Source organism: Martes martes (genome assembly GCF_963455335.1).
Source record: "Martes martes genome assembly, chromosome: 9".
NCBI lineage: Eukaryota > Metazoa > Chordata > Mammalia > Carnivora > Mustelidae > Martes > Martes martes.
In genome coordinates, this window is record NC_137896.1 from 30,847,703 (window position 1) to 30,861,545 (window position 13,843).

A 13,843-nucleotide genomic window follows, 5' to 3' on the forward strand; every position below is an offset into this window, starting at 1 on the left:
TTGAACCCCCATGAAAGTAATGAAGATTCATCAGCAGTAAGGATATCCCAAATAAGATGAACCAGTCTTTGCTGAGAATTTCCAAAGGGGAGTTCTGAGGATGTTTAGAAAGAAGCACTGTTGTAAAGGTCCACACATACTTCAGAGGGTCATACTGTTAGGAGAGATTGAGATCTTAGGGTCCCCCAAACCAAACTTACTAGCTGTGCCCACTGACTTCCCCTCTCCCTGGTATCCTTTAGAATTATTTACCATTTGGAATTACCTTTAGAATTATTTACCATTTATCCACTGCCAATCAACTTGACCCTCTTCTCCATTACTCTACAAATTCACTTCTTTACTGTTCACCACAATCAGGAATATGTTCAGCTGCAAGTTATGGAAAGCCCGATTAATAGTGGCTTAAACACATCTGTTTATTTTTCTTATATAACAAAGAGTCTAGAATTAGGGGGCTGTTGGTATCCCTTCAGCCACTCCATAATGACACAGACGTCTTCTGTTTGTAGGCTTTCCCATCTTTCGTGCATTTCCTTTATCCTCAATCTTGTTGCCTTCTGGTTGCAAGATGATTCTATACCTCCAGGCATCGTATCCAGACATTCAAGGCAGGCAGAGCGTGGAACAGGGAAGGGGGAAGGTGAAGCCAGCTGCCTCTCCCTTCTCTCAGGACAGAAAAAGCTTCCCCAGAAATCGCCACAGCATATTTTCCCTCAGGACTCATTGGTTAGAACTGGTCACATGGCCACCCCTACCTGCACAGGAAACTGAGAAGTTGGGCAATAAGGTTGTCACAATTGGTGTGGATCGTTAAGATCTATCACTGGAGGCGGCCGCATTGGGTCAGCCAAAATCAGGTTCTGTTAGCAAGGAAGAAGGGAAAATGTTTCGGTAGCTAAATAATAGTGTTGACCACAACCGCAGCGTGCCGATTTTACTTCTGAAACAGCCCTTGGTTCTCCCTACCTCTCTTTCCCCTGGCTTAGCTCTGGTCCTCAGGGACTTTTAATTTGGCTATCAGAGGCAGCCTCTGAACTGACCCATCAACTTCCGGTGTGACGCTCCTCCACCCATTCTCCATCTGCTGCCCGACTGACACTCCTAAAATGCAAGTCTGATCATGGCACCCCATGGATGAGAATTTCCCTGGCTCTCTCTCTACTAATGGTCCCTCTCCCAGGCTTGACCTCATTTCCTGTCCTTCTCCCTACTTGGAACACTCTCACTCATCCCTTAAGACCAAGTCTAAATGTCCCTTTCTCTGGGAAATCTTTCCCCTTTTGCTCTTGGCTCTAATAAAGCGACTCCCTCCCATTTGTTCTCATATATCTTTTTAACATGTCAAGAATAATGCCTGTTACATAGAGTTATTTTCTCAGAGGTTTGTCTCCTGCTAGATTGTATTGTCCTTAACAGCTAGCATAGTACCTAGCACACAGCAAGTGTTTATGGGCAGAGGAAGCTACTTGTTTCCTAATATCTATTCTCACCCTCTTTATCAGTAAAGGAACTCTGATTTTTAACTGAACCCATGGTGACTTTGAATAAAGACCCAATACTTCAACCTCCTTTATAGTTCATTGAAGCCATGAGACATAATGCCTCGAGCTACAGCAGCCATATTGGATCATGAGATGACTTTGTGAATCGAAGCTGTAAATAGGGGATGGAAACAATGAAAGGACATGTGTCCTTGACATGAGATATAATGCTTTATTGGCCTGGGCTTCCCTTTGGAGTTTCTGGTGGAAAAGAGAAAAACTTCTCTTGTTTGAGCCACTATTATTTTTGGTTTTCTGTCACTTGTAGCTAAGCAATTCTAACTGATAGGAATAGATATATATAACTTATATAATATATATATAAATAAAATAAATATATATAAATATAAATATATATAAATAAAATAAAATAATAGTCACATAAAATATGTAAATAGTAAAGGTAACAAATTATATCAACTATATCTTTATAGAAGTTATATAGCTTATATAAAATAAAAAATATATGTGTGTATATGTATTTTTATTTATATTATTTAAAAAATTTTATTAGAGACAGAGACAGCAACAGAGATAGCGAGAGAGAGCGTGAGCAGGGAGGAGAGGAAGAAGCAGGTTCCCCACTGAGCAGGGAGCTAATCTCAGGACACTGGGGTCATGACCTGAGCTGAAGACAAATGCTTAACCGACTGAGCCGCCCACACACCCCTCTATATGTGTTTTTAACTGAATTGGTTGAAATACAGTTGGCTGAAACTTAGCATGGCTTGACAACTGTAGGCCCATAGGCTACATTAGGTTCTCAGACATATTCGCTATATATTCATATATGTTAAGATATGTGACTGCTAGGCAGGGCATGCCTCCTTCATCCCCGTGGTCTCACAGCTGACTGAATGTGCCTGCGTACACAACCCACCCAAGCACGTTAGCATTTGTAGCCACTTGTCCTAGAACGAACTTTGCTTAGGTTATAAATAATGGATTATTCAACAACTTCTTGCCAAGTGTTTGGCTGCCCAGTTGCTCTTCTGATGTCTACCTGACTCAAAGAGCCATTAATAAAGGGAGGAAAAGGTCAGAATAAAAATCATTTCACTCAGCCTCTAAGAGCAGAGCTCAGTCCCTGAGGGAAAGCCACCTCTCTCTGGTGGAATTGGCATTAATCACTTATACGCAGTGGCAGGACCTGCGCCAACACCATTCATGGGGATGGGGATAGAGGGGGTTGTCTCCGGTCATGGGTTGGTGTTTTCTCTGCTGGAAGAGGGCAGAACTCTTTCCCACCCTCCTGAATGCCACCTCTGACCCAGATTTGCAGTCAAATGTCGTATTGGACAAGTGGGCCAGCAGTTGGGGTCTGAAAATTTTCTAGTAGAAATTGTCACTATTTTGACTTACGAAATCTGGTATATTATAAATGAAGGACAAAATGTCTCTGGAGTGCTGTAGGCCTTGCCCAAATATATTGGCGGGTTTGAGGGGGCGGAAATCACCTCAGCAGAATTCTCAGAAGTAAAGACAGTCTAAGGCTCTTGGCTCAAGAGGCCTTGCCATTCACATGGAATTATCAAGAGCAGTGCTGAAGAGCACAGCTCAAGTCAGGAGGGTCTGGGTTCGAATCCCGACTTCCTACACTCTGGCTGGATGACCTTGACAAGCTGCTTGACTTCTCCATCCACAGTAGATCTGCTGTGTTCTGGAGCTGGCTTGTCCTTGGCAGAGGGCTGGGTGTTCGGATGTCTTCCCTGTTGTGTTCACTGATGCCACGCTGGCTATGGTGGGAGTTTTTACACCAGGAATATTGGCGAACCAATCTTCCTGACCCTTACACACAGAGCATTAAACATTTACCAGCAACCACTTTACGTTTCCTAATTTGTACAGTGAAGTTGACAACACCCATCGCACCCAGAGGTTGAATCGAAAGGACTCATAGGAAGCACATGTAAGAGTCCCTAATACACAATGGTGTTCTAATTCTTTAAGCCATGTAATAACAGCCCTATTACTGTTGAGAATATTCTTTGCAGGGGTGAGGGGTGCAGACATAAGATTTGATTTGCTCTCACACTGGTTGGCACAACCATTTAGCCTTCTGGTATCTGTTTTGCTGCTGGGGCTCAACTGTCATGGCGGCCAGTTAACCTGCTCAGAAATTCGAGTTCTAGAACTGTGTGTCCCGACACAGATAATGGGCCAGTGGAGGCAGAGTGAGGCCAGAGTTTCGGAGGAAAAGTATGTGCATGGTGCATAGGAGTGGGGATGTACCTCAACCCGACTGTGGGGAAGAGGGACCACAACGAAAGTGTGCTGGAGTCCAAAGGGCTGTAAGAGACCACACAGTCCAAACCCTTGTTCTACCGATGAGGAGACATACACTCTCAGACGGGGGCTTGGCTTTTCTTCTGCTACTGTTGTTCCCGGTTCTTTCTTTCTTTCTTGCAAGATTTTATTAATTTGAGAGAGAGAGAGCAAGCAAGCATGAGTGGAGGGAGGCAGAGGGAGAGGGCGAAGCAGACTCCCCACTGAGCAGGGAGCCCGATCCTGGGCTTGATCCCAGGATGCCAGCGTTAATGACCTGGGTGGAAGGCAGACACTTAACTAACTGAGCCACTCAGGCATCCCTTCTTTTTTTTTTTTTTTTAAAGATTTACTTATTTTAGAGATCATACAGTGGGAAAGGGCAAGAAGAGGGGCAGAGGGAGAGAGAGAATCCCAAGTAGATTCTATGCTGAGCGTGGAACCCGACATGGGGCTCAATCCCACAACCTAAGATTATGACCTGAGCTGAAACCAAGAGTTGGATGCTTGACTGACTGAGCCACCCAGGTACCCTTCCAGTTTCCTTTTTGACCAGGCTAATGCAACACTGTCTGGAAGAGATACCTGTATCCCCATGTTCACTGCAGCATTGTTCATAAGAGCCGAGATATGGAAACAGCCTGTCTATTGATGGGTAAATGGATAAAGATAAAATATATATGTGTATGTACACAGTGGAATATTATTCAGCCATAAAGAGGGAAATTCTGCCATTTGCAACAACGTGGATAGACCTTGAGGGCGTTATGCTAAGTGAAGTAAGTTAGGCAGAAAAAGACAAATACTGTATTATCTTAAATGTGAAATCTAAAAGAAACAAAGTCCTAGAAATAGAATAGATTGATGGTTGCCAGATGTGGAAGGTGGAGGGTGGAGGAAATGGGTGAAGGTGGGGGAAAAAAAAATGTCTAAAAAGAGGAGGCATCATATTCCACATTAGAAGTTTTAAGCTGCCTTTGGGCAGGATCATAGCCCTGTACTTTGCATTCAGCCAGCTTAAATAGCTACTTTTTTTTTTTTTTCTTAGTGACTCTCTCACAAATTAGCCAATTTCCGTGAATACAGAATGACTTACTGGATGTCATCTTAAAACATAAAAACAAAAACCAGTACACGAGATGGTATAAAGGCTGGAAAGACAGAACACAACCCAAAATGCCAATAATGTGTGTCTTTGGATAGTGTTAGTAAGATGAAGCTGGCTTCGAATTCTGGTTCTGCTGCTTCCTGGCGGTGTGATCTTATGCACGTGGTTCACCTTCTGAGCCTGTTTTCTCCTTTGTGGAATGAGAAGGCAAGCCCTTCCTGTCTCCCAGTGGGTTGATGTGAGAATTGTGAAGGGACATCTATAAACTGCACGTCACTATCTGTTACGGACCCTCTACCACTAAATCAAGACATTCGTCCTAGACATTCGTCCATCAAATCAGAGGCCCTCTGATGCGCCCCTGCCTCTGGATATTTCTTTATTTTCTGGTGCTTTTTCCAGAAGGTAGACCTGGGAAAAAACAGCTCATGATGTCAGGAAATCTAGGGACCTTCAATGGGAAAGGCATTGAAGCTGGCATTTAAGTGAGGTTTCTAAGTCCATCTCACTGGGAAGAATGAGCTCAGATCTTGGAATTGTGAGGGTAAGTATGCTCTAAACCTGAAAGTTGCATTCCTTTTTCATGGGGGGAGAAAATATTCACCTTTTCAGAGACAGCAAAGTAGAGAGGACACGACCAGACCGTACTCAAATCCATATAAAACTTTTATTTAAAAAAGTCCTATAAAATAATAAATGCAGATTTCCCCATCTAGTGTAGCTAAGAAAGGATAGGAGGCTGAAAGGCACACATTAATTTAAAATTTCATCATGGAAGTCAGATGACCTTTTGCAACCAATGTTAAAAAAAAAAAGTCCTTAAGTTGCTCTTTGGACTAGCAGCATTTAAGGTTTTCTTGTCCCATTTGTTCATTCCTTTGGGATGTGGTGGTGTGTTCAGGGAAGAAACGTTCCTCAGAAAGTTTGGTTAAAACCAGTCCACTCCTTTGAGTGCTTTCATGGAACTGTCAGGCAACCATGAAGAGCTAAGGATGAGGGTCCCAGCGAAGGTCTAGCTTTGGTAAATGAGGCAGAGCTGTCCCGGGCGGCAGACAGGTAAAGTGTGACATCCAGGAGCATCACTTTCATGTAGGGCCTGACGTTCTCTTAAAGACCTGACTTAGGTTCTAAAATAGTAGAGCCCGAGGCGACACCCAAATGACCAACACCGAGATGAACAGTAAAGCTCAGCACTAGTTTCTATACAAACATTTCAAACGAAGGTCTTTATGACGTGGACCAGATCTGCCAAGTGCCTAAGACGCCTCCGAGTTTAAGCGAGGCCTCGGAAGTTCGTCTGGTGCCTGGAGGGTTTTCATGAACCTGCACCTCTAAGGAGGGGCTGAAAGAAGGAATTTCCAGGGACCGCTTCCAGCTCAGGGCCCGGGGTTCCCTAGACCAGGCTGTCCTAATGCGGCTCCCAGAGCGGTGGAAGATCTTGATTTCTCAAAAGAAAGCGACAGGTGACGTTTTGGGGCATCTGAGCTCTGGCCAGGCCCCCAGAGTTTTGCATCGTAAAAGAATTTCAAAATGGAAGTGGAGCCTCTGCTTTACGGTTGCAGCCCAGGTCCTTCCTGGACAGCAGGACATTTATAAAAAAGTAATTAAATACCATCTGGTATTTCCCTCTACCCCGGATATCGATTCTTTCCTTCTCAAAACCCACGCCTCTCATAGTTGACGAACCAAAGCAGAAAATGACAACTGAGGCAGCGATTACCTGGCTCATGCCCATGGCTTGAGGCAGAGATGACAGAGGTAAAAGCAGAGAAAACAGAAGTCTGTTATCAGCTCCTGATTTACAAAATGTATGCAGAACCCAGCAGGGAAGCTGTCAGCCCTTGAACTTGGTGGTCTTTGAGAATGGGCTTGTCCTTCTCTCCCTGACCAGCTGGGAGGAAGACCCCACAGTAACCCCAGATGTGGGGCGGTGCTTCTTAGGAACAGAGAACTGGACCCATCCCACTCCGAGGAGCAGCAGTTGAGACCTGCAGCTGGGTTGAGGAATGGATTTCCCTGTACCTTTGTGTCACCCCGTCATCAAGAAAGGCATAAAGGTGGCTGAGGGACCTCCCAGAAGTGGAATAGGACTCTCGGTATAACCCGAGGGGGCCAATGTCCCAGGCCAGATGGGTCTGTAGTCACCTCTGCAGAAGTCACTGTGAGCTGATGACCTTGAAGGCCACTGCTCTGACTCCTTGTCACCAACCAGCACCGGGTAACTCCACCTCTCCCCTCCCCAGGCCTTGACCTATAGGGAAAAAGTCTATGTGTACGTGAGGACCCCCTCTGTCATTTTCACAGGATGGGAGCTAAAAGTTCTGTTAGGAAAGACCAATTACTTTTTATACCTGAGTTATGGAATAAGATCTGTTCTTGGCCACCTGTGCTTTTGACCTTTCTGTCTTTCGCCGACTTAGCAATGAAGCGGAGAAGCACACTGGTGGCTTCTAGCCATAGACCTGCAGGGTCTGCAAGTCATAGAACGGTGGCTGCAGGCTGGGCCATAGAGTAATCTTTTGAGTTCTAGCCTGTTTTCCACCCACCCATTTTGCAGAAAAGGCAACTGAGGGCCCTTCCGTCACTGGTAGGATAGAAGAAAGTAAGGAAAAGGAGGTACCGGGCAGGGTATCTGGAATGAGATGAGGCCCTCATCTGACGGACCAGTCGTGAGTACATGCTGTCCGTCTGGCTGCCGTGCACACTGTGCGAGCCAAGGACCCCATCTGTTCAGGGAGGACCATCCTTGGCTCACTGTCTGTGTGTAGGCCGGTCGGTTCTGCTTCATTCCTGACCACCAGTCAGCTTGTGGAACAGGTCCTCGTCAAGGGTCTCATTCTGGTCCTTAGACCGAGTAGACAAGAAAATATAGCCACCGATGTATTCATGCACGATCTTGCAATCTGCACTCAGGCAGGTGAACGCAATGGAGACATTCTGGTCAAATTCGATTGCCACCTGGAAGAGGAAGGCATAGGTGAGCTTGAACTCTGAGTTATAAGGTAAGCTCAAACATTTCAAGGAAAATGAGGGAAAAACTGCCTTGGGATGGCCCCCAGAGCTGAGGACTGCTTAGGTGGCTTACAGTTGATTTCCCTCCCCCTCCTGCCCCCCAAAATCCACACACAAAAAAATCAACACACACACCCAAGCATCACTTCAATTGAACGCTTCCAGAAAACAAGTCTTTGCTCTCTGCGCGCCCTCTTGTGTCAACTATGCCATACAGCAGGCAAAACATTCTAACTCCCAACACGCAGAGGTATTTTTGGTCGCTCTTGTTTAGATATAAGAACTTCCTAAGCACACCCTCTGTCAAGGGGTGGGGTGCTTTGCAGACTTTTGAATGGAAATAAAAGGCTCACTTGAATTTTCCTACCCCAACAGCCCTGCACCACTTTACAGCTGAAAGCTGTAAACTCTAAACTCTAGAAGAAACAGATTTTCCTGCTTCTCAACCCTGGTTGCCCATTGGAATCACCGGTGGACCTTTAAAAATTGCTACCCGGCGCCCACTCCCAGAGACTGGGATTTGAGGGGTCTAGGGTGTGGCCTGGGCCCGGGTGTTAAAGCTCCCTGTGTGATCCTAATATGCAAGGTTTTAGAGCCACTGCCTTAGAGGTCACCTAATCTCAAACTTTGATTCTATAGATGAGTTAACAGCCCTGCTGAGAGGATTCCATGGTTTAAAAAAAAAAAAAAAAAAAGGTGGGAGTCCCCTCCCCTCCCTCTAAGGTAGATGGCTTTCTACTGGGAAAACGAGAAAACGAAGGAGGAAGGATTCTAGATCAGCAACATCAGAATGTCTTAAATCAGCTGGATGCTCAGGGGCTTCTGACATGATCTAGAATTTCCCATGCTATAGCCTTGGCTTGAACTTAGCTCCCCGGGTGCAAGTGCAATGGATGGGAGACAGAGGGCTTGGGGGCTCCTTAACTCAGGAGGCAAAGCTCTTCTCAGTCGTCCCTGCTCCCCTCACTTGCTTCTCTTTTCCCTTTGGGGACTGGAATTCTCCCCAGGTGGGCAGTTGAGCCTCTGAGTCCTCAACAGGTTAGATCTCCAGGCAGCCAGTCAGTGAAGCCTCTGACAGCACCAACTCAGGCGATTTCTGCGAAGCACTTTTCAGTGTCTTATATAAGTCTACGCTTAGTGGAAGGAAACTAATCGAACTGCTCAGCGGTTTAGAGTCTGTATGGAAAGTCCGGATGGAGACTAAGCCAACTTGTGGTGTTAATTCCAAGACCATTTGGCCTGTGCTTGTTAGCAAACTGCCCAGACCTGCACGTGATTAGTTTAGCAGCCAATTAGCACAGGCTTGTGGTTTCTGAGTTCTAAATATATGAACAGAGTAATGTACAATTCGGAGGGAACACACATTTATAGCCTCGACGCTGAATACACCGAAAACTTTATACCTGCCGGATTTCCCAGTTTACGTTCCACTGTTTCATATTTGTGAATCTCCATGTTGTAATTGGAATCCCGGTGGCTGCATCAATTCTAATCAGCCTGTTATATGAAACTCCCAGGATATCATCTTTCTTGCTTCCTTTAAATCTAAAAAAAAAAAAAAAAAAGAATATGAACGAAAAGAAACAACTGCTACATGAGGTTCATTCATACACAACTTCTTAAAGATAATAGGAACATCTCTAAATGATATCTGAAGAATGGACAGTGAGGGTTTAACTCTTCCACAGAAGGGCATTTTTATTGTGATAGGAAGAGAATATGAAGGATGGAGAGAACTAAGGCTGTCCTGCAGACACCCTTTATGTGAAACTGACGTCAGAGGGAAGCAAAGTAAGAGAAGGTCAAGTCAATGAATTTAAAATCTACTAGGCACAGGGAATACATTAGCGACCTAACTGAATAGACAATGTCTCACTTCTGGAGCTTGTATTCTAGGGGCGAGTGGGTCATGAATAAGTGAAAAAGATATGGCAGGTTAGATCATGAAGGCAAATAAAGCATAGGAGGGGGACAGGCAATACTGGCAATGAGGGGGTTACCATTTTAAGAAAAGGGAGTCAAGGAAGACTGCAGTGAGAGAGGACATTTGATTAAAGATGTCTGTCAGGGAATGAGCCACATGGGTATCGGGGGAAGAGTACTGGGGGCAGAGGGCACAACCAGTGCAGGGCGGCAGCTTTCTTTTTTTTTTCGGGGGGCGGGGGGCATGCTCATGAACCTGCCAGGAGGTCAGTGTGGCTAGGCACAGTGAGGGAGGGGCAGAGGATGTGAAATCCCAGAGCTAAGGTCTTATTGGGCCATTGTTAAGGATTTGGCTTATGTGCCAAGTGAGCCAGAAGGCCTTCAGATGGTTCTGGGCAGATGCCTGCTGTGGTCTGACACAGGTCTTAAAAGGATCACTCTAGCAGCCAACCTGAAAATTCAGGGGGACAAGGGGAGAAGCAGGGAGCCCAGGTAAGTACTGTGAAGAGAAGGTGTGGAAGATCGTTACGAGCAGACGATGTGTTGGGGCCATTTGTGAGAGGACAGTATTCTTTTCTTTCTTTTTTTTTTTTTGTTTTTTAATTACTTATTTATTTGAGAAAGAGAGCACAAGCTGCAGGGAGGAGGAGAGGGAGAGGAAGAAGCTGGCTCTCTGCAGGAAGCCCGATGTGGGGATGGATCCTAGGACCATGGGATCATGACCCGAGCCAAAGGCAGATCCTTAACCGACTGAGCCGCCAGGCCCCCGAGAGGACAGTGTTCTAGAATTACAAAGAGTTCTACATTCTAGACTGAGAATACACTGGGCTCCGAGAAAGGCACTTGGAGACAGACAGGAAGTGAGAGGGGCCGGTGAACAGTGTGATCACCTGACAAGGTAGTAGGTGAGGCCAAATTCCGGCAGAGACTGCCACGCCTGGATGAACCGCAGCTTGGCTTCGACCAGCGGCATCTGGGCCACGTTCTGGTGGGCTTCTAGAATCCGGGCTGCCAGCTGAGCAGAAGTGGAAAACATTGAACCGTCCTTAGCATACCCTGACTCTTCTGTAATCATCCTTTTAGCTCAGGTCCCCAGGGAGAAAAATAAATGCAAGGCCCAACTGCAACTCTACAAAGACAATTAATTCCCATTCATTCATCCTCTGTTCTTCTCTGTAATTCACTGGGGAGAGGAAGGATCACATCAGCCAACACATAAACCCTAAGGTTCATGGAGATGGAGGGTTCTGGCTCCCTCTTTCTGTATGGTGTCCATGGACAATGGTTTCTCTTGAATCAGTTTATCTGTATAACTTTTAACCCCCTCTCATGGGAGCATAATTTCAATTTTTAACTTGTGGGGACTCAATGATTTTTTTTTAAATTTTTTTTAGAAGATTTTATTTATTTATTTGTCAGAGAGAGAGTACACACAAGCAGGCAGAGAGGCAGGCGGAGACAGCGAGAGAAGCAGGCTCCCTGCTGAGCAAGGAGCCCGATGTGGGACTCGATCCCAGGACCCTGGGATCATGACCTGAGCCGAAGGCAGCGGCTTAACCAAATGAGCCACCCAGGCGTCCCGGGACTCAATGATTTTAATGAAATCTGGGAATACTGCCTTGTTCAGTTAGCAGTAGTCAGCTCTACCAAAGGGAACAATAATTTCTTAACATCGTCTAATACCGAATCCATAGGCAAAAATCCCTATCAGCCAATTTTTCATGACGATGGCCTCGATCATTTTTTTTTTTAAGATTTTATTTGTTTGTTTGACAGAGAGAGAGATCACAACCAGGCAGAGAGAGAGGAAGAAGCAGGCTCCCCACTGAGCAGAGAGCCCGATGTGGGGCTTGATCCCAGGACCCTGAGATCATGACCTGAGCCGAAGGCAGAGGCTTAACCCACTGAGCCACCCAGGCACCCCATGCCTCGATCATTTTAATTCCTCATTTTATCTCAGAAAATACAGCATTTACTGCAAACAGTCTGCTCCAACAAGATTGGCGGTACCTGCTTTGACTTGTGTTTTTTTGCACACCGAGGCGACACAAAACATTCAGGGTTCATTTCCATGGTTTCATTATTGGAAGCTGCCTGAGATGTTGAGTTCCGATTTTTCATCCTCAGAAATGAGAGGATGTTGAGGACCTCCGGCTGGTAGGAGCTGTCTGCCATGGTTTTGCCCTTCGATGCCAGGATGCAGGCAGCCATCCATTGCGCGTACTGGTTCTCCTGAAGCAAACATCAGACGGCTGAGACACAAATTCAAGTGCAAAGTGCCCCCCTGCTGGGAAACGACCAGGACGTGAGCTCTCAGCTCTATAACACACAAAACTGTCAGCTACTGATCGAGGCAAGAGGTGAAGTGCCCCATGTTCTGAGTGGCTGTCAATCACTTACTTTAACACCCAATAGGAATTGGGTGTTTTGAGTCCTGAGTGGAGTTTCTCTGTGCTAAGGGGCTAGAGAATAGGAGTGTCAGTTGTGACCCATTCCACACAGAGAACTTTGCATTGAAAGATGAACCCAGGACACAGGTGTACCATGGAAGACAGACAGGTGAAAACCCAAGCTACCTGACAGCCTTCCTTGATACCTGTTTCCATTTTCATATCATGTCGGATCTCTGTGACAGAAGGAAAGGAGGGAAAAAAAATCATGAACTGATTTCCCATATTCTGTCTACCCTGGCCTATCCTTAGTAAAGATTCTAATCCCAAGGGAGGAATCAGGTCCACTGACAGGCTCTGAACCAGTCAGTGGTGGTCTCTATTGCTCTTGAATGTTTGTGTTCATTTTTTACCTCAGGAAGCCAAGGGCGTGGTTCTAGAAGCTGAGGGGATGCAGCTGGAGAGAGGAAGTCTTCAGAGCAACAGTTGCTGTGGTGCACTGAATTACTGACCTCAGTCTTCATCCTCCTGGTATCCGTACTTTCTGCCATGGAATTTTACAGTCTGTCTCATCAGAGACAGAGTGTAATTTCCCACCTCTGGACTTTGAGCCCCACCATGGACATGCTTTAGCCAACGGAATGTGGGTGGAAATAACAGTGTACTACCTGCCGGGCCCGAGCTTTAGGAGGTCTGCCATGTTTGTAATTCCTCTCTTGCATTTCTGCCATCATTATGAGCAGAGCCTCCCCAGGCAGCCTGGCACTTCCAGCATAAATACAAGGAGTTTCACTTCCAGCAAGGAGCCAAGTCTAGCCAGGCCTACAGCTAGAAGCAGATCTGTCGGGCGCCTGGGTGGCTCAGGGGTTTAAGCCTCTGCCTTCAGCTCGGGTCATGATCTCAGGGTCCTGGGATCGAGCCCCGCATCGGGCTCTCTGCTCAGCAGGAGCCTGCTTCCCCCTCTCTCTGTCTGCCTAGCTCTGATTTCTCTCTGTCAAATAAATAAAATCTTTAAAAAAAAAAAAAAAGAAGCAGATCTGTCCAGGGGACACATGGCTGGATCACTGGAGCGCTAGCCTACTTGCCTTCAGTTCAGAGGCAAATGTTTATTGGTATATGATGTTTGATTTTGTGGTTGTTTGTTACAAAGCAGTAACTGACTGATGAGTGCTCTGATTGGAAAAAAAAAAACATCTCAGCTGGTTTGTCCTTAGGCTGAAGAAAAGTAAAGGGACTTAGCATTTTTCTTTTGGATTTACTTACATGGTCACATCTCAGATACACTTCATTCATACCATCGGCAACAGGGATTAGTAACTTGATTCCAAATTTTCTCCCTGCTACATTGACGTCTGGCACAACTTCACAGCCTGAATGATAAAAGGCAGGAACAAAACTGAGTTCTGAGAAATGTGTTCTGTAAATCAGATGTGCATCTAAAAGAAACACTTTGAACATAAGCCCTTGGCATTTGTTTCTTCTCTGAAAAATCGAGGACAAGCAGACAACATTAATTAAAGAGGAACTAAATAAGACTCATGAACAATTCATGTGGATAACAAAAAAAAAATCTTCTGTTATGATTTTCTTAAATATGTCAT

At 45.6% G+C, this 13,843-nt stretch overlaps 1 protein-coding gene across 1 annotated transcript in view; it reads right to left on the bottom strand.

The window, feature by feature from the left end:
• Window positions 1–5,566: 5,566 nt before the first annotated feature.
• The window catches only part of FERMT1 (FERM domain containing kindlin 1), a 36,492-nt gene continuing 28,215 nt past the window's right edge, over window positions 5,567–13,843 (bottom strand). Inside the window, exons 11-15 of the mRNA XM_080813726.1 lie at window positions 13,506–13,612; window positions 11,863–12,084; window positions 10,743–10,867; window positions 9,333–9,474; window positions 5,567–7,875 (exon numbers count right to left, since the gene is read on the bottom strand). Coding sequence (XP_080669852.1) covers window positions 7,702–7,875; window positions 9,333–9,474; window positions 10,743–10,867; window positions 11,863–12,084; window positions 13,506–13,612 — 770 coding nt within the window. The 3' untranslated portion in view covers window positions 5,567–7,701. The remainder of the gene's footprint in view (window positions 7,876–9,332; window positions 9,475–10,742; window positions 10,868–11,862; window positions 12,085–13,505; window positions 13,613–13,843) is intronic.